Source organism: Branchiostoma belcheri, unplaced genomic scaffold (assembly GCF_001625305.1).
Source record: "Branchiostoma belcheri isolate BF01 breed outbred unplaced genomic scaffold, Haploidv18h27 scaffold1, whole genome shotgun sequence".
Lineage (NCBI taxonomy): Eukaryota > Metazoa > Chordata > Leptocardii > Amphioxiformes > Branchiostomatidae > Branchiostoma > Branchiostoma belcheri.
Genome location: NW_017802379.1, coordinates 642,581 through 668,529, shown reverse-complemented (window position 1 = coordinate 668,529; position 25,949 = coordinate 642,581). Strand labels below are relative to the sequence as shown.

The following is a 25,949-nucleotide window of genomic DNA, read 5'->3' as shown; positions in this document are numbered from 1 at the left end:
AAGCCTTTTTCTTAAAGACTGATCATATAACTGCCTTATAATTGTAATATAACTTAACTTTACGTCTTGTAGGCGTAGAAGAAGGCTACGTGAGGAGACGCATGTACACAGAATGATTAAGCGACTTTACTTTCTCAAAGAATTATTAGCAAAGTTGAGTCTGAACTGGATTATCTTCAGATCTATTACACCGAAAGCCCCCAACCTCGATTCAAGTGGTGGAGTCAAGTGCACTTTTTATCTTGTCCTCTTTAGCCATTGATTTTAACAAACGACTGATCTAAAGATATCTTCTATAATGGGTTTATCATGTCTGTCATATATTGATAAGAGAGACCAACTGTGACGAGACACATGTAGCAGGGCGATTAAGCGACTTTCTCAAAGCCTTATCAGCAAAGTTAAATTTGAAGTGGATAATCTCCGGATCTATCACACAGAAAGCCCCCAACCTCGATTCAAGTTGTGGACTCAAATGTACTTTTTATCTTATCTTCTTTTGTCATTGATCATTTTAAGTGTGAGGATTCCTCGATAGATTGTTCTCTTCAATAGTGGGTTTACAATGTCTTCCATGTATTGATAAACAATAGCTGATTGATACTAGATCAACTGTCCTGTGGTATAAGGTATCCAAATCCGCGGTGGCAAGTACACAACTTCACATCGGCTTTCCCCACCCCCAATTATTTCCACGGATAGCTGTAGAGCTCACGCGACAACTGTTGTGATGTCTTTATCTTTCTCTGAGAACTATTGTAGGATTTCTGAGAAAGAAATCCTGCACTAAAATCTATTTCAATTCCCTCCCCACATCCGCGCAATGCCATGTCAGCAGCGGTGATGTGTCGTAATGTAATAGAGAACGACGCTAGAGAAGATTATCGGTCAGACTGTAACAGACGAGGGATTTTAGAGATATGACTTAACTACATTATGGGCGTAGTTTATATTATTTGATAACTAATGTCCTTTCACTACGTATGAACATCATTCCTTATCTTATCACTGTATCTTTAATCCTGTTACCGGGATTTCATTTTCATTAGTAGTCCTTACATCTTTATCTTATTCATATGTTCATGAATCTTGCTTAATACTTCAAAAGCTATTTCATTTAGTTTTTCATAATTAAAACGTTGAGTAGTGAATAATGTATTGCATGCTATGTATTATTACCCTCATATGACTTTGTCTTATGTTTTTTCTTTGTATTTCATAGATTATGTTTGAGATTGTCTCCTCGTGATCTCCCAGCCATGTCGTATGCACATCAGAGTACTTTGAAGGTTTATGTTGTACATATTCATCAGTGATCAGTGTCATCAGGACTGCTGTCGCCCTAAGCTGGTCCGGGGATGTGCCCCCACGCTCCGGTCAGGCTGTGCATAATGTCCTCACATTGCCGTCTCTCTCTCTCTCCACCTTCCCTCACAGGTTCAGATGCGGGCATCAGCAGACATCGCAGTAACTTCAGCTTCACTGCACCTCACCAACGTAGACCCTGCTGCTTCCTCTGGTAATTAATCGTCTGAAGGCGTTGGACCATGGAGATTCGGCCTAACGTGATTGCCGTGAAGTTGATGAAGAGGGAGGGGGATGGGCTGGGCTTCCTGGTGAAGCAGCGCTCCTGCAACCCTCCAGTCATCGTGTCTGACGTGGTGCGGGGAGGGGCCGCGGACCAGAGCGGCCTCATCCAAGTCGGAGACCTCATCCTCTCCGTCAACGGCACGAGTCTGGAGACCCTGCCGTACAGCGACGCTCTGCAGGTCCTCAGGGCGGTGGAGGTGGGCAAACCGACGGAGATCATCCTCCGCGGGCCCGAGGGATTCGCCACGAAGCTCGAGACCACCTTTACGGGGACCGGCATCCCGAAGACGGTCCGCATCACCACGGCGGAGAGCCCGCTGCGCTCGCTCGCCCTCTCCCCGGCACGCAGACTCATCAAGAGGATAACCGGCAACTCTCACGTCAAGTCCATCGACCACATCAATGCAGAAGCCCTGAAAGAGAAAGAAACTGTTTCGAACGGACCGCTATGCACTGAAAACAACGACCGGACGATGGAGACACCGAAGTCGTGCTCTTCTGTCGCTGTTCAGACCTCTCCGAAGGAAACAACCGCCAAAGCAGAAGTGAACGGACAGTGCAACGGCAATGCCACGATGGCGGCAAAGTTAGACAAGACGAAACTGACGCTAGACACGATTTCTGCCGCCGTGAAGAGGGAGAGCGTCAACGGCGGGAACGAGCTGGGAAGGCCCACCGAGGAGGGGCCGTCGTCCCGGCGGAACTCCACCACGATGAGCCCGTCCGCAAAGCCCAGGTTCGCCCGCATGAAGAACTGGCTGAACGACAAGCAGATGACAGACACTCTCCACAACAAGGGCACACCGGTAGGTACTTCCCTTCTATCTATTCAACTTTTATCTATCTTACTCTGAAGATGGCACTACGGTAGGTCCGCCTTTTACTGCCCTTTTACTTATCTTATATTTACAATTTTTGTTTATCTTATTTTTAAGATGCACTCAATGCTACCCAACTAGCACAGGGCTAGTATTAAAGATGGACCTTCAGGCACTTTACAGCCAACAATCTTTACAACAAAGACACAGGTCCTTATCTTCTATCTACAGCTTTTATCTACTAGTAGTTTATTCTGATGATACAGCCAATGCTGCCCAGCTAGCCCAGGGCTATTGTCAAGGGTGAAACTTAGGGCACTTATTTTTGTCTACATTGTATAAACTTTGAAGACATACAACAATCTTTATTGGCACAACAAAAGTACACGGACTTTTATAAGGTCTTCTACAACTATATATACAAACAAGTGAATATATAAATGAAAAATGTATGAATAAATCAACAGATTGAGTTGAGTTTGACGTATCACTTATACTACTAGATGATCTAGATCTAAGGTCTGAACATTAAGTATTCTTTTATACATGTGTATACGACCTTTTTATTGTTTTGTAGCTGAATGAAAACATGTCGTGTGAATGTCCGGTCATTTGCCTACGTGAAGTCTTCCTCTTTTTTGCACAAAAAGTGATCAATCGATGGAAAAATGGATCAATAATTGTCCCACATTACCTTGAAAACCTGTCAAAAAACACTTATAGTCAATTATGCACCCAGGCTACTTAATAATTCATACCAACATATATTGCGCCTACAATTAGTTATTACCAAGCACTGTTTTAATCGAATGATGGTAAATTGGTTTTTATCCATCAGCTTACATTTTAAACTTAATGCACATAGTGTGGACTGTTATTGTTTTCTTTCTTTGCTTTCTGATAATGGGCATCGCAAACCACTCTGGCTATAACGAGTAAAACAACAAGATGTAACAACCAGTGTACTCACACACCAACTCCGTAGGATTCTGTAACATACCCTGAAGCTAGCCTGCCACTTTTGGCTAGATTTAAAGTGTTGGCGGCAGGCACAAGATCAATAATGGTATCAAATAAACATGTTAGCAGAGAACGCTCCTCTCTCTATCCCTTCTCACCTCCAGTTAAGTCCTTTATCCGCTTTGAAACCGACTTAATGACATTTTGGTCTCCCTAACTGAAACCAAGGAAACCTCCTTTGACAAGAAGAAGTTGAATTACCAAATGAAAACCCTTTCCTTCCTGTGGCGCAAAGGCGTTACTAGACGATAAGAATTTCTGCTCTCTACCTCCGCGCCTTATTGAGACGGTGTGTAAGTAAGTGGTGGGTTCACACGAGACAGCGCTCGCACGGAACCTAATTGCACGTCGATGCGGGGTATCAGTTTGGAGCAGCGCAATATGAAATAATGTGATTACTGTCGGCTCGCTTTTGATGGGGGTTTTCTCAGAAAGAGATACGTCGGAGAACCATATTTGAGCATCTATTGAAAATAACACTTTGAAGTATTTCAAATCAAATCAAATCAAAGCAATCAACAGCTCACGTTGTGGTCAGTTTATATGGACATCCCATGCAGATTCAATGATTTTTATATGGACTTCTGGGCTAAACGAGCAACTTTTATCATTTTATAAATGGAAAAAGAGTTTAAGAGTCAATCGTCGTCGCTTGGAAGACTTCCGAATTGATATCTCTGCCGAGTGTTTAAGATATGACCATACCTGTATGTATGTTTTTATGGTCTTCTTGGGTTCTAAATTTTGTTTCAAAGTGTTGGAAGAAAAATAAATTTTCTATGATTCCACTCCAAGGTATCGTACGACGCAGACGAATCAACTTGACTACATATGTGATTTATTTTGCCAATAATACTGACAAATATTTCCATGTGCGTGTAGCGAGGTGCTGCTTGTTAAATGTGCAAGAAAAAAATCCTTTGTAAAACTGACAGTTGCAGTCGAGCGGAAACACTTCTTTCTCCCTAACACAATCGGACGGCCCCTGGGGCTTGTACCATTATGACGTTGTTTGATCATTATCAGCATTAAAACCACACTTATCTTATTAAGGGCTTGACATTTACACGCACACGAATCATTAATGACGAAAATTCACATCCGAGCGTGCATATCTTTTTTTTTATTTATTGAAACAACAAAGTACAAGACGAGACATGGTACAAGACACAGAGGTGGAAACTCTAGCCGAAGCTAATATTAATCACACCCCTGACATAGATTACAAATTACAAGTATGAAGATGACAAAACAACAAATGAGCGTTCGTATATACAAGACTAACGGCAATATAAATCATTAGGCAACTGTAAATCGTTGGGTGTTAAGTATAAAGGTTTGAGTAAGAATAAGAATTGACAAGAAGTATGATTGTGCGTGCATATCTGCAGAAGCTACACAATGTACCAAAAAGGCAACGTTACTTAGCTTCTTGAGTTATCAGGGTACCACGTCTGTTGCATCAAAGAAACGAATTTCGATTGAAATGTCAAAAGGACGCTGACTGCAAAAGAGATGAAACGTGCCATATGATCAAAGGAATGCTAATTCACAATCTAATTACAGCGGAATCAAGCATCAGACTGCACGTCTACCGATTTGAGTATTAGCATAGCAAATCAAGTGTACTTGGATTTCTCACAGGTCTGTCATTGCTTCATAGGCACAATCTGTGGAGGCCTTTCGGGCCTCCCTGCCGTGAGGTCCGCGCACCCCCCCCCCCTCAGCGATACCCCTTACGGGGTTGTTAGAGGAACTAAGAAGAAGAAGAAGATCCCTGTGGCTCAACAAAGACATCACACGAACATAAAAGCACTTTTCATGTCAAGTGTACTTGGATTTCTTTTAGGCTTGTCATTGCTTCCCTAGTTGAGAGGAAAGTAACAAATGCAAACGCGCGCAGAAGATCCCTGTGGCTCAACAAAGACATCATACGAACATCAAAGCACCTTTTCATGTTTTCATGTTACCGAGAAATCAAATTCTAGCTCTAGAACGACGCCGTTTTTTATATCAACTTATCCTTCTTAATGCTACCAGTTCAAAACATTCAAAACCATTCAGAAGTGCCCAGGGCTAAGGTCTCTGTAGCCGAACGCTCGGCCTTGACAGCCTCGTGTCACGAAAGACTTACTCGGCAGCAGTGTGGTACATTATTACTACCGTCCGTACAAACTGATAACCTGTGTTCACACTGGGCTGGCGGAGGCAAGTGGAAATAGAAACGGAAAGCGTGGGTTTGTAATCTCCTGTGATCAACTAGTATTATCCAAACCCCAGCTTGTAATGTGTATGATTATGACCGGATAACCATGAAATAAGAGTTATTATAGACCTAAACCTTGTAGTTATCAACGTTGCCGAAAAGAAGAACCAAAGCCGTTCGTCTTATGGCAACGATACTCCCAAAGCTGCATGCAACAAAATGATTTTCAATCACCACAAAGTGGCGTGCGTTCATAGCTGCCTGGTACACCAAGGTTGCTATTGAACACATGTGAAGTGTTCCATCCCCGAGATTTCTTGTTTTATTTATTCACACAAAATATATGCAGATAAGTAAAGAAATGTATTATAGGAAAACACATTGTGCAGGAGGAGGGAGGAAACCCAAGGGGATTATGCAAAGCGTCTCTCAAACTTCACGAATATTAATCATGAAACTAATATAATGGTTAAAACATACCAATGATTAAGCAAAAGCAATATACGAAAACCAATATACTACAAAATTAATACAACTGAAATATTACACAGATGAAAAGAACATATAAGTAAAACCAAGAGATACGTGGTTACTGAAGGCACCTGTAGGCACAACTGACAGCGCCATACATCTACTTGCTTTATCCCTGTCCCCTTTGGACCCAGTTTACTCTAATGGCCCCCGTGCGCCCGGATGTGCTGGCCCGAAACGACACCGACATTTATCGCTAAACGTTCGGCGTTATCTGATGATGACACACTGCCGACATCTAACCGCCGGTGATTGCCGGGTGATCGCACCCTTGATAGAACGCAGGGGAAGTGATGATATTGTTTAGCGGATGTATTTATTCCGCAGCGCGTGATCTATACGAGAGAGCAAGGACGTCGCTAGAGGGTGAAGAATCCGATTTGGACACGGTTAGAAGAACTTTCAAGGAAAATGAGCTGTTGAATCAAACTTTAGGGACTAGTTTGTGTCTCCAAGAAATTCGATTTATTTCAATACACGTCGGCTTTGCTTATCAGAAACGACACATGGGTTCAGGAACAGGCCCCTGATGTCTGCTATGTGTTAAGACACGATGTGGCAGCAGCAGCAGTAGTAGTAGTATAGTCAGCTGCAATATTTTCTTTGTAAATTATGTATGATGGCTATGTGGAGCTCCAAAACCACTGGTCCATGAGTGGTACGTCCTATTATATATAGCCAGTGGCTCCAAAGAGAACAGCCCACGAAGAAGATTGCATTTTATACTTGATTGTGCAACGGCCTTGAGTCCAATGTAATATCCTTGAAGCTACCATTCCCCGCTCGGGATACATGCTAACATCACTCTATTCAAGTCTAACAGTAGACATACAGAGACCAGAGGTTACTAAGGTTCTGTTCACATCCGTCGTATGATGTGTCGTGCGAGTTTCATCTGTTCTGTTAGGAAAAATGCCGTCTTAGATCATTGTTGACCGTTGGTTCTGCCACAGCCTTGTTGGCAATCCCACGACATCAAAATCTTGGGGCGACCACAGTCTCAACCAGACTTACAAAACGTCTTCAAAAACGTTGAAAGTTGGCCGAATAGGTGGAATAATTGGCCGGTGAAGTTTGGTCACACCGTCGAGTGCATTTTCCCGCGCAGTTACGAGGGGGAAATAATAATAAAAAAAAATTTAAAATGGACCATGTCCTATGATCAGTCATCAGACCCTATTTTTGTCAAATTCTACTATCCTATCCTACATATGAAGGCATGGTGGAGGCTAGGATGACCTACGACAAATGTCGCCGCGTCCTATAAACCGGCCACGCCCTACAGTTCACCCCCCGCGTGTCTCCATAAGGCAGTGGCCGGCACGACTCACCATGAGAGATAGCGGAAACATGCGTTATTGATGGCCGGTTCAACACGTACGCCCTCGCACACGGGCGTGCTTCCCCGCCGCCTGCACCCATATCCTTCATCGGGAGGCACGCCGCTTCTTTAATCCCTAAATGAGCACGATTACATGCCGTCCGTCAGTAGCAATCAGGCGGTAATCCTTCCCATGATAAGGCAGCTTCTGCCAATTGATGCGTTGCCATTTCAGCGGCGACATCCGAGCCCCTTGGCACGTAGATGTACGATGTCCCCATCACGCTCCATCCCTCTAAACGGCAAACAATTGTCGCTAACGTTCCGGGGGAATACTCATAACTAGAGTGAGATATGGCGGAGCACAAGGTCGGAATCAGATTATCCGACCGGAAGACACTTATCATCAACGTGCTAGTAGCCGTGGTAGTGAACTTGCTCTGAACGCTCCGACGACCAAGTACAACGAACTCAGTCAGTCCACCGAGTAATCCGAACGTCAATCAGCGTGCTAAGTCACGGATTCGAGCACTGAATTCATTTTTGAAGACTGGATTATCTGGTCATCATAGGTTCTTGTATTTGAGCTGCTTCTCGATGTAAAATAGATGCATGTGACGGTATTTAACGAAATGGGGTGTCTAGTGGTGACAGGTGGTACTGATGAATAGCTCCAAAGTTCGACCGTGCATTGATCAGGATTGCCCAGAGGAATCAGTAACCTATTCGTTAGCGACAGTGAGTGGCAGGTTTGTTATGTGTGCGGTACAGACGGCGACACCGTCTGCAATGATCTGACATAAAGACGTCAAACTGTTGTGTGTTGAAGTAGCTTGAAGTCAATAGACGTAGTCCCGGCATGGCAGCTTGTACTCGTATAATGATAACCGCTAAAGAGAATATCGGCGCTGTCTCTATGAGATTAGAAAGTTCTCAAGGCGCAATCAAGTGTACGTATAGCTGTAAGTCTGCAGGAGTGGATAACCAACGCAAAATGTCTTGAGCGTAACTAATCTAATTCTATAGACAATCTTTATCAATCCATAAAAGATATCTTTATCGTGAATATGAATAAAGAAGAAAGGACGTGAGGTTATGCGAGATTTTCAAGGGAAAGTACGCTATGTAAAAATAGCCAGCAGACAGCGCAGTCGAAAGAACCGAAACATCGAGTCGTATCGCCCCAGTCAGCGGTAAAATCAGGGTCAATGCCGGAGTCAGAACGGTCAACCTTGACGACAAGTGAGTGAGAGGAAATAGACTGAAGCGCTCCAAAACGTGCGGGGGAGCCTACCTGTGAGCTTCTGCCGGTTTCAATCGATACGGGAAGAATAGTGCTTAATCCGTTCAAGAGACCCTCCAGAGATGGTATCCATTCCTCATTCCAGTGGAAATTCTCGACGGTATCATGGCAGAGAACTTGACCCTTATCTTAAGTCATCAGCCGGGCCTTGAATGCCACTCAGAAAGCCCAACATGAATCATTCGGGACGCCTTGATCTACTTGAAAGATCAAGACGGATCGTATAGTACCATTCTGACATTCAGACGGAGCCCCTCCCTTTGATACCATCTGTTCGTGATCCTACCCTGTGGGAAGTTGCCAACTGTCTTCCCTTGAATTCGAAATATAACAAAACCTACTGACGAAAGTTCAGAGATAAAGAAGACGAGCCTTGAACTGAAATCAATATTTGCACATCAGAACTAAAGCGGTAAGAGGCCGATAGATAATACATTCATGAGTTGAATCCAAGTCATGAGTTGAGGCCAAGTGAATCATGATTAACAGAATGCAGTAACCCATGAAATGACCCGAATACTTCCTTTCATGGCTCCAAAACAGCAACTTCTGGAAACCATAATGTTAATCACCTCCTCACTATAGTATAACGTAGCACGCAAGCATTGAAATTGTAAAGGAAAGAGATGGCCAGATACTACACATCACAGACACTAAACACATGTACCAGAGGCGGCATCGTCCAGATGCATCATACTGTTAATCATTGATGCGACATTAACGCAGAGATCTAAGTATGTCACGAACTGCATTCAAGCCCCCAGAGTCTAGTTAAAGTTTTGAAGTCTTTAGATATAAGAATTATCTTCTGTACAGGAAGTGTTAATGACCTTGACGCCTTGCCAATCGGTGAGAAAACGACGGGTAATGTCGTTGTGAGCACGGTGAAGCGCGCTTCGCTGAACCCTGTAATTACTTCATGCCCATCTCCCAGCTGCCCGGCACTGATGATTGTATAAGATGCTGCTTGATTAACCATAAACCTGCGGTTGGAGAAAAACACTTACTGTAGAATGGTCCAGCAGGTTTTCATAAAACGGTAGTTGCATAAGTCTATTTTCATATATTTTGTACCTTTCATTATTTGAATATCTTATTTTTACCATACTATCAATAGCCATTTGGTGATCAGTGATCAGTGAAGACATCAGGAATCAAGTACATAATACATTGATAGATTCTATGTACGATCTATATGATTACCTCATGATGTGCATCACAAGATTGAACAGACATTTTATAAGTTTTTGTTTCCATGTTTTACTTCCAGATGAACCCCTGCTCGGGTACAAAGTGTCTGGGGTCCCTCATGCGCCCAAACGCTGCTGTGCAGGCCAAGAGCACGAGACCAGCTGGCGAGGTCAGACCCAAGGAAGAAGTCTTAGAACACGCCAAGGAGTTCCTGGACGAGTTCTTCGCATCAATCAAACGGTAAAGAAGTCTATTCTTTTGCTCGTTGTTCCAGGAAGGTTGCCAAAATCATAATGTAAGCAAAACGTCGTCATTGGCTTTTTTTTACTTAAAAGTAATTGCGAACCACTAGAAATATATCGATTGTCATCATCAAATATAGAAAGGACGAGATTTCATACTCATACTCTTATATAATCCCATCAGACAACATTGAGTTTCCTCAAAACCCAACACAAATCTAATCAGCGGTGATAATGTCTCAGATTACACCGGACGTTCCTGAATGGAAAAGAGAGGTATCGATGAAGGTTAGACATACAGCCAGCAAGAAAACTGATACTCAAGCAACCGGATATATTTTGAAAATCGTTCTCAAAACCTGTCTAGTTGCTTGAAGAACACTTTTTTTGTTGAAAAGAGAGACATGTTTGTCTTCTTCGCCCTCCCTCCCATGCAGCGCCAACACACAGGCTCACAAGCAGAGATGGGCCGAGGCGAAGTCACAGATCGAGGAGAAGGGTTGGTACGAGTTGACTCAAATGGAGCTGACGTACGGAGCCAAGCTGGGCTGGAGGAACGCGCCCAGATGTGTGGGCAGAATACAGTGGTCCAAACTACAGGTAAACAATCAAAACAGAACAGAATATGGTAAGATAATTGTGATGCCCCCAGCGATTCGTTGTCAGATTGCTAATCATCATTCCTTTACGGTCCTGTATGGTAGTAGTAGTAGTAGAAGAAGCAGTAGCAGTAGTAGTAGTAGTAGTAGTAGTAGTAGTAGTAGTAGTAGTAGTAGTAGTAGTGGTAGTAGTAGCAGTAGCAGTAGCAGTAGTAGTGACAGCAAATTAGTAGTACTAGTAGAAGTAGTAGCCCGGGAATAAAATCATGTTTGCAGCCCATGCTACCATACTGGTTCATTAAACATATACATTGCTTTACCCCTGGTTACATTGGCTTGAGTTACAACTTCGAAACTTCACGTTGTGTGAAAATCTTGACGTCTCCATGTTGCAGGTGTTTGACGCACGATACGTGACCACGGCACGGGGCATGTATGAAGCCATCTGCAATCATATCAAGTATGCAACCAACAAGGGGAACCTCAGGTACACAACTACGTGCACGCACTTACGAATGTGTTTCTCTGCCATACTTATGTCATATATACAAAACGCTCCTGGCCTGTATGAGAATTTTTCGATGTTATTTTCTGGTTGAATTTTGGGAATATCAACCACGAAGAAACAAATCAAGGATACAGATCACTTCTTTTATTCAACTCTTTGAAACTTTTTGTTTCTTAAGACATACATATAAAAGTGATGTACTGATACATTGTTTTGTAATTGGCAGGTCGGCTATCACTATCTTCCCTGCCCGCACGGACGGGAAGCACGACTTTAAGGTGTGGAACGCGCAGTTTATCCGGTACGCCGGGTACAAGCAGCCGGACGGGTCAGTCATAGGCGACCCGGCTAGCGTGGAGTTCACTGAGGTACAGTCTTAAAAGCACTTAGCGTCTACTTTGAATGAAAGATATACTACATCATATAATACATCACCAAGCATGAACTCAGCTTATTGAGAAGTGAGAAGGTGCTAAGATGTATATTGTAATAATATTTTCATTAATTTGTGCAATTATTAAAAAGAATGCCACAGCGTAAGTTAATTTTCGCATTGTACGTGCGGTGTCGAAACCTCCGCTAAAGATATGAAGCAAGCAATCCTTCAAAATCTTACACTATTTTCATCAAATCTTCACAAGGCCTCCCAAGCCCCTGAACAGGAATTCACTTTGTTACTCAATGTTGGCCACACCACAAGGCCCGAAGGCCACTACAACTGTAGACCTCTTATTTGTAGATCTGTCAGAGCCTGGGCTGGAAAGGGAAGAACGGTCCGTTTGACGTGCTGCCCCTGGTGCTGTCTGCTAACGGTCAGGACCCGGAAATCTTCGAGCTGTCAAAGGACCTGGTGTTGGAGGTGGAGTTCAAACATCCCAAGTAAGTACAACTTGTCATACAGGCAGCTCTGAGATTGCCAAGCCTCTATTTTCTATGCTTAACATAACTGCTTCAAGATTCTTTGGGTTACAAATTGTCCCCAGTTTTTGCAGGTAGAGCTAGATCAAGCATCCCAAGTTAGCACAGCTCATCGCACACGAAGCTTAACGATAGCCGGCACTCTTCAACATAGAATAACGTAATATTTATCTGGTTTAAGATTCTTTGAGTTCTTGTCTACCAATTGTCCCAGAAAAGGTTATCAGCTACTGGATTTGTCACAAACCATGATGCGTTCTACAGCTGCTGCAGTAGAATATAGATAAATTGGATGTTGATGATGGCCACCATGATGATGATGATGATGATGGCCACCATGATGATGATGATGATGATAACGATTATGATGAGTAGAAGAAGAATACGTTTCTCTCTGATTTTACTCAAGATATGACTGGTTCAAAGAGCTGGGAATCAAGTGGTACGCCCTGCCGGCTGTAGCTAACATGTTGTTTGACGTGGGAGGAGTGGAGTTCCCGGCAGCTCCGTTCAGCGGCTGGTACATGTGCACGGAGATCGGCAGAGACCTGTGTGACGTCAACAGATACAACTTCACCGAGGTAAGTCTCTTCAGGGAGTTTTGACGTTGTACAGACCCCACTTCAGGCTGTCTCTAGGATGTCAGGCAGGTCATATTTCTTGGACCTATAATGGTCAATGCTGCCGAATCACGTCAGCCTTACCGAAATGTGGAAGAATTAGTGATAATAATCATGAAAAATGCCACACACATCACTATCGATACCGTATACCATTATCTACTTAACTGACCGGATACTACAGTACATCATTATATCACTATACCGCTTATGATTAGGCTAAGACGAGCTGCCATTGATTTGAAATAATGTCTGTCCTAAACTTTTAGGTCCATTTACTCTTTATGAAATGAGATCAACCCCCAATTCTCTTTCCTGTACTGCAGCAAATCGCCAAAAGGATGGGACTTGACACAGGCCGAGCGTCGTCACTCTGGAGAGACCTGGCTCTGATCGAGGCAAATGTCGCCATTCTTCACAGCTTTCAGGTACGGCAGGTGCTACCATAGCGTATGTCACGCTCTTATACATACATCATCAACCTTAAATTTTTGGGAAACTCCAAGGGCAAAATTCTGATGCGTAGATCAATACGACGGTTCTGACGACGTATTCATCTGACCATGTGTTATAAGTCGGTAGCGTGCTCGGCTCGGAACCAAGAGGTCCCGAGTTCGAATCCTGCCATTCCACCGATCTTGTTTCCTTGGGAAAGGCACTTTCCACCACTTTCCTGACTTTTAGACAGGTGAAATGTAGCAGTATTGTCCTCTGCTTTGAAGGTGGCATAAACATTTTTTTAAACGTGAATATGCCTGACTGTGCCATCACCAAGTCTTGTGTTAAACGTTGGAATAAAAAAATAATAATTAATCTAACCCGAGGATGTACTTCCGTTCCCAGACCGGAAACGTGACCATCACTGACCACCACACCGCCTGCGAGTCGTTCATGAAGCACCTTGAGAACGAACAGCGCCTGCGTGGAGGCTGTCCGGCGGACTGGGTGTGGATCGTCCCGCCCGTGTCCGCGTCTCTCACTCCCGTCTTCCACCAGGAGATGATCAGCTACTACCTGAGACCGTCCTACGAGTATCAGGTCAGGGATTTACGATTTTAGCTACTAGGTGTACCTGAGATAGTCGTAAAAGTATCAGGTCCAGTCTTTACGACTTGCGATGCATTACGAAACTAGCCCAAGAGCTACCTGCCATTCAAAATTCGTGACCCTAGCAAGTCCAGATCATGATGTATCAAAACCAGAAGTCAAGCTGCTATACCATAATTAGCTGCCAGGGGCCACAAAATCTAATCATTTCCGAAGGTCTCGTGAAGACCTACCCACCTACCAAATATCAAGACAATCCACAGTCTTAACCTTCTTGAGTTATCGTGTCATCGTGTTGTCAAATACACACACAAAGACACACGAACGCCAGCCAGAAAACGTAACCTTCTTGCGTTTGGCGAAGGTAATGAAACGACTAGTAATCATCGCGGTCCTCGACTTTCGAAACTAGTCTTTGAAGCTGACCGTTATTTGATGCCGCTATGTAGGAGGATGCTTGGAAGACCCACGTGTGGAAAAAGAAGGAAGACACCAAGAGGATCATGCCTGGGAAGACGAAAAGAAAGTTTGGCTTCAAGGAAGTGGCCAAGTAAGTTCTGAAACATGGTCGTGAATCTAGGATATTGGGGTTTTCTGTCACCTTGCTTACGTTTCGATGTCTATCAGACCAAGAATCAGACACCTTCCTCAGAGCTGGAGTACTGCTTCTCGCCGCTATATGTATCGGATACATCCTTTTGCGTGGAGAAACGTAAGCAAGGTGAGAACTGTTTGTGTCTAAGAAAACCCCAATATATTATGTTCTACCAACCTGGTGAAATTGAAATTATTCTCGGATAGTCGCGAATCTCTAGGGTACCAGAGAAAGGAACCTTTTAGTCTCTATAGTAATTTCCTACATAGGTTTAGTACATGATGCATCTTATTCTAAATGCATTTAAATTTCATATATTTCATTCAATTATATATTGATCGTTACAAAGACGACTACTGTTTTGAGTCTTGAATGAGGCGTACAAATTTTACAATTTAAAAAATGATACTCTCTGATCGAGAACAGGTGAATCTTGTATTTACGACGACTTCTTATTCCCTCCCGCTTCTGTCCCTCCCTCCTTATCCAACTCAAATCCACCGAGCCGCACGTCCCTCTAATGCCTACTAATTCCACTGAGAACTGAGATACATCCAATTCCCCGCGGCAAAACTCATTAAAACACGCTAATCGTTGAATTAATGAAATAACCTGACATGCATCCGCTTTTGGAGATTTTGGAGGGACAAGGGAGATCCCAAAGCGTAAGTAGACGTCGGCGGAATTGCAAATCGCTATTTGGTTTCATCGTTGGCCTGAATTAATAGCAAACAAAAAAGAGATAGGTTGTTAAATGTAATACTGAAATAGCTTATAGGTCAGGGACGCGCTGAATGAAGTAGCGGTTGAATTTGCACGGCAACTGGTGATTTCCAGAATTCAAGTCAATACATATTGTATGAGCGAGATTGCCTTATGGACTCATAACATCAACACTACGCAAGAACTAGCTATTGGGTTGTGAAATATTCCACAACTCTATCCCATCATAGTATTTACATAGACTTTGAGTAGTCTTAAGAAAAGAGAGCAAGAAACATTAAGCCTAAACGAGAGACCAAACAGTCCAATATAGGATAGGATTATTTATCAAAACAAGCTTGAAGTGAACATATATAAGATTGTCGCAAAGGCCTAAATAATTCCTCGCTGCAACAAAGGATCCCTTGATGAGGCTTTAAATAATTTCTTCCCGAAGAATCCTATGCCTCACACTACAGCCAGATGATAATACTATATCGCAGTCAGTTATATTCATGAGCTAGGATGAGTTTTTGTGTTTGAGGCCCTGGGGGAAGGGCTACGTTCAGAAAGGGGTATGTGCAATAGAAATAAGATTTGCTTCTGATGCCTAGGATTGTGTTAATTGGACTGTACTTATTCACGACCAGAGCGGTGAAGTTCTCTGCCAAACTGATGGGGAAGGCGCTGGCGAAGCGGGTGAAGGCGACCATCCTGTACGCCACGGAGACCGGCAAGTCCGAGCGGTACGCCAAGACAGTCTGCGAGATCTTCAAACACGCGTTCGACGCCAAGGTGAGAAGTTCGTAAACATTCTTCACCATAAAACATTGAAATGATCATTTTTACACTTCTGTCTACCGAACTTAAGATTTCTTGTATTCGACGATGTTACTGTATACTAACAATGCGTCCCAAACGTAAAGTGATTGTCACATTGTTAGCAGTAACACCTAGCGTCGGTGCACAGTGAACCTGCCATAATTGCTCTCATGAAGATGACAGACGGTCATCGAAACGTTGGCTCTTGTTAAACAAGTGGTTGTGTATGAATAACTTTGCTATTGAATCACTCACCAGCCTGATCACAGAAAACATTAACGATTCTTCAGAAGATTTAAGAAGCAGAAGGTCCGTATAAGCTCTGTACTATGGTTTATTGTATGTCTTGTCGCAGGTGATGTGTATGGACGACTATGACATCATGCACCTGGAGCACGAGACGCTGGTCATCGTGGTGACCAGCACGTTCGGCAACGGAGACCCTCCGGACAACGGGGAGGTACGTGGGGGTGGATGAATCAGTGAATGAGTGAATGAATGAATGAATGAATGAATGAATGAATGAATGAACACTAGTTCTAGAGTTCCATGACCCCATAGCTCTGTCAACAGTTGCTTTTCCGTAAACTATGCAGACGATGCCGTAATCCACTTGGTATGATATGTACTGGAACCATCACAATATAGATCATATAACCATATACACATCCAGAGCAAGTCGAAGTTTCAGTGTCTGTATTGAAGATCTACGTACACACATACACACACGCACGCACATGCACGCACAACAGACGCCTCCTCTAAACATCTAATGCCCATTCTACATTTGCAGTCGTTTGGCCAGGCCCTTCTGGAGATGCGACATCCGCCCATGGACAACAACGACAACAGGCCGCCGTAAGTTTTCCTGTAGAGAAAAGCAGTTTAAAGGCTTTAAAGGTTCCAGATACAAACTGATCTCTGTAGTTTTGAGTAAAAGGAATGCGTCAAGAACAAGCAAAAGTATCGTTGTTTTCTTTGTCTTGTCTCTAACGTCTGTAATATATTTCATCCGTGGTAGCTACGTTGTGAATTACCATTAGTTAATTAAGCTCGCTCTTTTTTCCTCAAAGGGTGAAAGAGTTTCTTATTTTTCTTTTCTCTTACTTTGTCGGACGATGTTCTGTTCATTTATTTCTTTTTTGTTGTTGTTTGTTCGATAAGGCGTATAAGGCGAGTTTCTGAATCGAGCAGTGACGGGTTGGTACTTCAATGTTTATTTATTCTTTTTTGTTTTGTTTTGTTTTGTTTATTTGATTATCTTTTCGTTTGTTGCTTTTTGTTTGCGTATATATGGCAGTTGTGTGATGCTGTATTGGGCTGCACACTGTTCATCTCGTAAGCTGGATGACCCAAGCTATAGCCTCTACCAGGCTTCAGAAGCGGCTGGAAAGAGTAGAAATGGACGAGTTAACACGCTAAAGGAGTACCATCAACCTTCCTTCCATCAAAATTCAAGCATGTTATCTGCCTATTTCGCCCGCACTTCTACTCTTTCCAGTCGCTTCTGAAGCTCGATAAAAACTAGGACGCAGCCATTTCATGTATACATTTTGATCAATTTTTGATCATGACATTTTCATCAATTTTTGTTCGTCCCTCCAGCGGGCACACCAAGCGGCTGAGCAGCATTTCCAGCAGCGCCACGGAGCGGCGGCGGAAGTTCTCGAGGCAGATGAAGGAGCGGGACATGGACAGTATGGACCTGGACGGCGGGCCGCTCAGCAATGTCAGGTGCGTGGTGGTGTGTTCGTCTCAGAACCAAGGGGTCCTGGCTCGAACCCTGCCATACCACAGGTCTCAGAAACACGAATTTCCTCACTCTACTCAGATGTTTGGGTTGTCCAGTTCGCTAAAGAAAATATGCATGGTTTGCAGGTTTGCATGTGGTACTGAGTAGCAGAGGTCACTTGGGGCCATATTCACCATAGTTTCTGCCCTACAAGATTTTGTTAGTTATGGGCTATGTAGACACTAATAGGATGACGAATCCTGTCAATGTGTTTTTGTGGTCTAAATATGGTCAGGTAGATGTCTTTTACAACAAAGAGTTAACGATATCCCCCATGCAGACCCCCAGTCAGAACTACTTGTCTTTTTTTTTACTTTCTAGGTTTTCGGCCTTTGGGCTTGGCTCCCGTGCGTACCCGGGATTCTGTGCGTTTGCGCACGCGGTGGACACGCTGCTGGGTGAGCTGGGCGGAGAGCGGATCTATAAGATGGGGGAGGGGGACGAGCTGTGCGGGCAGGAGGAGTCCTTCAGGAAGTGGGCCAAAGGCGTCTTCAGGGTAGGGAACAGCAACGGTACTTTTATGAACTAGTAACACCTAGCTTCAGATAGCGCCCTGATGAAGATGACAGGCGGTCATCGAAAAGTCGCCTCTTTGTTAAGTTAGGGCCAAGGGCGTCTTCAGGGTAGGGAACGGCAATGGGACCAAGTGTGTAGTCTCTTTTCTGACCCAGTAACACCTAGCGTCAGAGCACACTAAACCAGTCATAATTGAAATGCGTCTTCAGGGTAGGGAACAGCAATGGTACCAAGTGTATAGGCCTTTTCATTAACTTTTTTTAACACTGGGGTCTATTCTTAAGTTATATTCTAGTATTGTCCAGTATTATTCCAAATCTCATAACTCAGGTTAAAATGAGTATTGTCTATTGCCCTCCGCGTAAGTGGAGGCATGAAATATAAGTTGAAATGACTTGAGTGTGCCGTCACCTTGTGTTAAATGTTGGAATAGAAAAAATATATCACCAAGTTTTCACATCTCTGTAATCTCCAAGCAGATCTTTTAGGGGCTGCAAGACAGTATCAATTCGGCAAGACAGTATCAATTCGGCAAGACATTATGATTGGCAGGCGTCACAGTAAAATGTTGACATTTGGGAATGTTCGATCTGTCGTTTCCCCGTCTTGTGTAATGTTGACAAACCACAGGCGGCCTGTGACACTTTCTGCGTCGGTGATGACCTCAACATGAACGAGGCGAGCGCGACCCTGCTGAACACCGACTCCACCTGGTCAGCCGACAAGTTCCGGCTCATTCCGGCAGAGGGCGTCATGGAGTGGAACATCTGGGAAGGTAACGAGCTTCATTTCAAAGAGAATGTCGTCAAACTGATAAGCTTAAGATTTCTTTAAGCGTGATATCTTTTATTATTATTAGAACATTCTTGTACTTTTAAGAGGGATCTGAAGTCATCAATGGTTCTGTATGCGTGTGTTTTATTTCTGTACTAATGTAAATGTTGATATGTTTCAGGACTATCAAAGGTGCACAGTAGAACCGTGGTACCCTGCCGACTGATATCGAGAGAAAACCTACAAGCACCGGACTCCGGGTACGTCGCAAATTCTACACTATTTCTTGCTCTCAGGAGCTGTATAATTCCAATCAAGCGATCGTTTATGCAGATAATTTTAGTGACGCTAGTGTTGAAGAAGAGTGATGGCTACGTCTGGAAATAACCTATATCCAGTTTCATATTTTCAATCATTGCCACAACGAGCTCCCACTATGAGGCACCATTTGTCATTGGTCATTATTGTAAGGTGAAATTCTTAAAATCATGTATTTTTGTCATGCTGTAGCCGTGAGACCATCCTGGTGAGACTAGACTCGCAGGGCTCGGACGACCTGAACTACGTTCCCGGGGACCATCTGGCGGTGTTCCCGGCGAACGAGGACCACCTGGTGCAGGCCGTGCTGGACCGGCTGGACAACGCTCCCGATCCGGACAGCATCGTCAACATGGAGGTTCTACAGGAGAAGCAGACGCCGCTAGGTAAGGACGGTTCTAACCTGGAGATGTACCTGCTAAAACACTTCTTTGTAGCCGGACACCGACCATACAGAATATTTGCGTGTCTGTATGACCAGGACAACCGCCAGATTTTACCCCAGAACACGCCCCAAACACTACTGACCAACTCCCGAACACCTGTCAACCAGCAATCAACCATGGCTGAAACCTTCTATCCACACCCGAAATATTTTTAAACATTCGGCTGCCGCAGCCGAACAGTGGCCAACACAGCAACTCTTGCTTTCAACCTACTCCCATGGTTGGGGAAGTTCGTCAGTGTTCGGGAGGCCATATTCGGCTATGTCTATGACAGACTTAACACATCACCCACAGGTCTACTCACAATACATTATGTATGTATGTATGTATACACAATACAACAATAATGAAGATAGGAGGTATCTTTACTGTGTTCGCTCATCGTCCGTCTGTCCATGTCAGGAGCCATACGAACATGGATGACGAGTGAACGGCTGCCTCCCTGCTCGCTCCGGACCGCCCTGTCCCGGTACTTCGACATCACCACGCCTCCAGCGCCTCAGTTACTGCAGCATCTGGCCACTCAGGCCACGGACGAGGAGGAGAAGAAAGAACTGGAAGTGTTGGGAAAGGTGAGTTGTTTCATCTTTTTATTAATATATAGTCTTTAATTGATAGTCTGGTATATCGTTGATAAACAGTCTGTCATAGAAAGAGCAGTTATAGAGGGAAGTAATGATTGATGCACTTTGTGGGCGTCCAAAAAGATGTTCATCATCATAATAATCATCGAGGACATCACCGGATGTTCAAGCGTTTGAAGAAGGAATCATTTCTCCTCATTCGGTATATAATAGAGGGGGAATATTCATTCCTCAAGCTACCAGACATTTCGCACACGCAGTCGTCCCTCAATAAGACATCTGGAGCCGCATAGTTCCCGTTTAGAACTTGTATTCAGCCTGTCATTTCTCCTCATCCGTTAGGGCGACTCTAGGTACGAAGACTGGAAGTTCGAGCGTACGCCGAACCTGGTGGAGGTTCTGGAGGACTACCCGTCCCTGAAGGTGGCGCCGACCCTGCTGCTGAGCCAGCTGTCCTTCCTGCAGCAGCGCTACTATTCCATCAGCTCCTCACAGAGGATGTTTCCTGGGGAGATCCACGCGACGGTCGCCGTGGTCAGGTTTGCCACACAGGGTACGTGTAGAGCAATTAGAAGTACGAGACGTCATCTTAAATCTCCAAGCAGATCCTACGGTGGCAAGACAGTATCCATTGGCCAGAGGTGTGTCCCATAGGGTGGCTAATGGTCACAGTTCTGGCCAATGGATACTGTCTTGCCGGCGTGCTTGGAGATTACTTCACATAACATAAAATAGACAGACTGACTGACCAAATTTGGGGAACGATGAATCTTCCTGGACCTAATGAGTGGACGAGGCAATGCTATTTTCATTTTCACATGAATGTTTGAGTCTCTGATCATGATATCCCACTCTGTTGTAAACTTCTGATAATTTGTGATATTTTTCTGTAGGTGGCGTGGGTCCTATTCACAACGGAGTCTGCTCATCTTGGTTGAACCGAATCGTGAAGGATGATATCGTGCCATGTTTCGTGCGGGCGTAAGTTTGATAAGGCATCTGTTGTGAATTTGAATACAGAATTACTTCTTTTAATTACGTTCATTTTCATCATTTCTCTAACTCTGTGTTTGTTAGTATCAATGTTTAAAGCTGATGTAGAAAATTCATTAATAATCCCATCAGGTTGGTGAGTGATTTAAGAGACCATTTGTTTATGATTCGATGGCCGTCTGTCATCTTCATTTACAGATCTTGCCCTGATTGACAATGACAGGCAATTATCAAAACGTTGGCTCTCTTGTTAAAACACGTGATTGTGAATAGGAAGGCCCTTTGCTATTCCGATGTGCCAAATTGTCTGCTTTGAAACGATTGTCTTTCCCAGGGCCCAGAACTTCCACCTCCCCGAGGACCCCACGGTTCCGCTGATGATGGTCGGCCCCGGGACCGGCATCGCGCCGTTCCGCAGCTTCTGGCAGCAGAGGCAGATGGAGGTCGGCTCTGGTAAGGACACCACGGGTTCTCTCAAAACTAAACTTTTAGAATATTTTAAGAGGAAAAAGGTACTCTTTGTACAGAAAGTTCCACAAATATCATAGAATGATCATGTACAAGTGATTGTTTTTCTCATTTGAAAAATCTGAATCTATGTATAGCCTAAAACTCTCTTTTCAGTGAGTACATACAAGTAGCTCATCTATAAGTGCAACTCCTAAAAAGTCAACTCTATCATGGAACAAGCTTTAAGCATGCATCACGCCGTTACGACCAGTTAAGCAAAATATATTTGAACCTTTACATATCTTATGTATCTGTCAGGCGACCCACAACATCGGCCAAAGTACGGCCAGATGACGTTAGTATTCGGCTGTCGGCAGTCCAAAATGGACGACATCTACAAGCACGAGACGGCACAAGCTAAGGAAGACGGCGCCTTGACTGAGGTCTACACAGCTCTGTCCAGGGAGCCTGGTGTACCAAAGGTACAATGAACAATTATCTCTTCCAATCCGCCTCTTCGTGTGCCAAAACTACAAGCTTTAAAAGTCCCGTTTTAAACGTATTTGCTCGATACATTTTAGCGGAAGCAGTATATGGTGAACTATCACATAGGTACATGCTAGATAGAAGAGTCGATCTTGCACCACAAAACTCTCAGGGCTATTCGTCCTTCGTTTTTGACAATGACCAACGACTCCTAAAATACTGCATGTCTGGTCTGAAGGGTCTGACTAGGGCAATCCTACTACATGTATCGATATATCAGGGTAAAACATATTTTCAAATCCCTAAGTGTAAGCCTTCCCCTGTCTCTAACGCAACAAACTATTTTCGCCACAGTCGTATGTCCAGAACGTCATTCTAGACCAGATCCCGGAGAAAGTGTGCGACCTCCTGACGAAGCAGAACGGCCATTTCTACGTGTGCGGGGACGTGTCCATGGCGGCAGACGTCTGTAACACGCTGGAGAAGGTCCTGGAGAAACAGCAGGGCCTGACACCCACCAAGGCCAAGGACTTCGTAGACAAGATGAAGGTTAAAGAGCAAAGTTGTTTCGTCAAGCTAAATGATGTATAAAAGTTCTGTGAGCTTCGCTGATTGTCACTGATGCATCCTGTTGTTTTAATGTTGGGATCTTCGAATTCATATCTAAAGCGATCTGGTTACTCACAAGGCTTGTTGGTTGTAAACAGATCATCATTAGCCAATCCTGAAGAGAAAACTGACGGCAACAAGATCATAAGCCTACTGATACACCTTACTTTGACATCAACAGATTTAAATCAATGGAAGTAGACAAGACTGGAGTCAGTCAAGGAAGGGGTTTCTCCACAGGAGTGAAAATACCCTGGAATGGTGATGAGACTATCAGAGATCTAACAAATTTGCACTTTCCTGCAGGACTGCAACCGGTACCACGAGGATATCTTCGGCGTGACCCTGCGGACCCAGGAGGTGACAGACCGTGTCCGGTCAGCAGCGCGTAAGAACTGGGTCCGGGTGAAGAGACTGCGGCCCAGCACGGTGGTACCTCCCACCAGAGGTCTGTCACCGGTACGTGAGGTAGGGTCGAACACGTTAATCAATCCGGCTTTCTCTGCAGATGGCTTGCTGGCTGGCTGCTCTACTTCTTCACCGCGCCGTAGCATGTGCTGCTCACCTTGAGGCATGATCACGGTTAGGTCATGGTCATCATTCATTCATTTAAATTCGTCGTATGGTCGCTGTATGTACGATCGCAAACTGTGGGCAGTTTTGGGGATAGTCGTGCACGCGTCATGCAAAATCCAGCCCAAAATCCAGCTGCCCTGTTACGGAAAAGGCTGTCTTAGATCCTTGTTGCAGGTTGCCACAGCCTGTCTGAAATTTTCCTAGGATCAAATGCGTACATGTACGACGACCTACGACGAATGTTATGCGCTCTTTTCTTTTCACATCTTCGCATCTTATTCCACAGTCTTGAATGGCTTTTGGCGCTTGACTGGCTTTGCATCTACGGTATTATGGAAAAAATAATAGGTAACGTTACATTTTCTTTCGCAGTGAATGCTTTTTTTCAGTTTCCTTCAGCATGGACAAGGCAGTTTACCACCAATTGCTGCTTGCAAATGACACATTTCATCCACCGACCAGATTTGCAAATACATATATATATAGATATAAACATGAGTTTTAGTTAGTTATTGCATCTACTGATTATGATGTCTATGCTCGTATCTTAGCTTTAAAATCCGTTCCTTACATCTGTCGACCCAACAGAGCTCGTCCCTGTCCTCTACTCCGATGTCCACGCCCTCCGCCACCCCCGTCAACTCACCCTACTCCTCGCCGCTGCACCGCCCCGACCCGACCGTGTGCGCCAACGGCGATCTGCCGAGTCTACATATTGAGGAATGAATCTGGCGCCACACTATTACAGTGCAAGAGAACTGGTAATAAAGAAGACAGACAAGTCTTGGCTTGACGCACGCCACCACGTAAGGGCTTTACTTCATTGCATGTATTACATGGTAAGGACCACATGAAGAATAGCTGAGATGCCAAGCTATTATAAAGTGTGGATCCTAATAAAGTCAAATAAGCCAATTTGCTGCAGCCATGTAGCACGTATCCAGACTGTAATGAATAACACGTCATCTGTACGCATGTGTGCATATGTGGCCGTGTAGGCGTACATACGAATGATATCGCGTATGTACTATCCACATAGCTGTATAAAAGGGAAATCGTATACAACGCCCCGTTCTTCTGATGCAATGCATACATTCATCAGATACCGTATGCGCATTACGTTCTAGATACGTTCTATGTTAGCTACTCGTGCTTGATTCTTGTATTAAAAGTACAGCCGCTGAAAGTCTTTTACAATGTGATGTACAGCCTTGTGCAACAGACGTCGATGTTGTTTTATATGTATGTATGGCCACACAAACTTGGTTTTGTAGATGACAACCTCTTGGTATAAAATTCTGACGAGAGGGCGCGAAAGAAACTTTTTAAGCTAGTTTAGAAATTATCTTACTTTGTCTTTTTTACGAGGATTCAAGGGGACTTCTCAAAATGCAATCTGGAAATTTTCAGTTTGTATTTTAAGCCGGGTGCCGTCTAGAAATCCAAGTTTGTGGCATCTAGCGTACGTCTAGAGTCGTGGCTACAGTTAATAGAGGCTTCAGTACTTGTTACCGTGTGCAACATCTACAATTCTCACCTTTCACGTTGGCCAAGAGTTGTATGACTTCCGTATGAAAACAATACTTTTTACAGTGTTTGAAATCAAAGTAAAGAGTGATTGAGCTGGAATATCAAAATTTTGTGTTCTTCTAAGATTGCATTCTTGTCGTGGCAGATATGCACTGGCCTGTTGTGATGCCGCGATCGCTAATGATGCTACAAGAAAGTTAAAACATGACTTGATGTGGAATTTTTAACAGAAGTATATGGGCTATTGTGCATTGAGGCCCTAACCAATCAAGATAATATAATGCATTGAAAAGATGTACCACAGCATTCATTAATGAATAAGACGTATATTACATATGGATTGATAGCGTGGTGTGTGCAATTGTGCGTTGAGGCAATACTCAAGAAAATGCTATATTCGCCTACGATTTATATAATATGCAAGGACATTTTCCATTGACTTCGATTGGATTCCAACAATTCAAAATGAATCTACTTACTGAGCACGTTTTTGAATGTACCAAAGTCTGGCAATGAATACCCATGTATTTGAATGTCGCAAATTATAGTGGGTGTTTCAAAGATAGATATTACAGATGTCGTGGCCTGTTGTGCAGTATAGTATGGCCATTATGTGCATGTAACGAGGTATATCATTCCATTGGTATTGCTGCTAAAAGTGGCAATTATGCAAATTTATCAGCACAGAGCTGCAGCAGGCAATCAAGTATTTCTTCGATGATTTTTTTTTCAAAGACGACGAAAGATTAAACTTAATGAAATGAATAGACGATGTATTGAATGAGAAGAAACATGCAAGTAGTAAAGAACATTTTGAAACCTATAATGATAGACAGTCGCCA

General features: G+C 43.8%; 1 protein-coding gene across 1 annotated transcript; it reads left to right on the top strand.

The window, feature by feature from the left end:
• The first annotated feature begins 1,442 nt into the window (after nucleotides 1–1,442).
• On the top strand, nucleotides 1,443–24,303 carry LOC109475091 (nitric oxide synthase, brain-like). Its single transcript, XM_019775996.1, has 26 exons — nucleotides 1,443–2,396; nucleotides 10,060–10,220; nucleotides 10,660–10,822; nucleotides 11,217–11,308; nucleotides 11,556–11,697; nucleotides 12,069–12,208; nucleotides 12,657–12,828; nucleotides 13,194–13,295; nucleotides 13,711–13,905; nucleotides 14,364–14,464; nucleotides 15,862–16,006; nucleotides 16,389–16,493; nucleotides 16,827–16,891; nucleotides 17,639–17,767; nucleotides 18,147–18,321; nucleotides 18,972–19,116; nucleotides 19,297–19,375; nucleotides 19,626–19,819; nucleotides 20,282–20,451; nucleotides 20,806–21,016; nucleotides 21,357–21,444; nucleotides 21,791–21,909; nucleotides 22,225–22,388; nucleotides 22,747–22,941; nucleotides 23,308–23,520; nucleotides 24,166–24,303. Exons 1-26 carry the CDS (start codon nucleotides 1,548–1,550, stop codon nucleotides 24,301–24,303), a joined length of 4,452 nt encoding a protein of 1,483 aa, XP_019631555.1. The 5' UTR covers nucleotides 1,443–1,547.
• The last annotated feature ends 1,646 nt before the right edge of the window (nucleotides 24,304–25,949 follow it).

What these genes read in the sequence shown, in the direction of transcription:
- LOC109475091 (XM_019775996.1), top strand. Translation starts at nt 1,548, where the DNA reads ATGGAGATTCGGCCTAACGTGATTGCCGTGAAGTTGATGAAGAGGGAG. An exon ending in TCCACAACAAGGGCACACCG is followed by an intron (nt 2,397 to 10,059) that starts GTAGGTACTTCC and finishes TTTTACTTCCAG; the next exon opens with ATGAACCCCTGCTCGGGTAC. An exon ending in GGGCCGCTCAGCAATGTCAG is followed by an intron (nt 17,768 to 18,146) that starts GTGCGTGGTGGT and finishes TTTACTTTCTAG; the next exon opens with GTTTTCGGCCTTTGGGCTTG.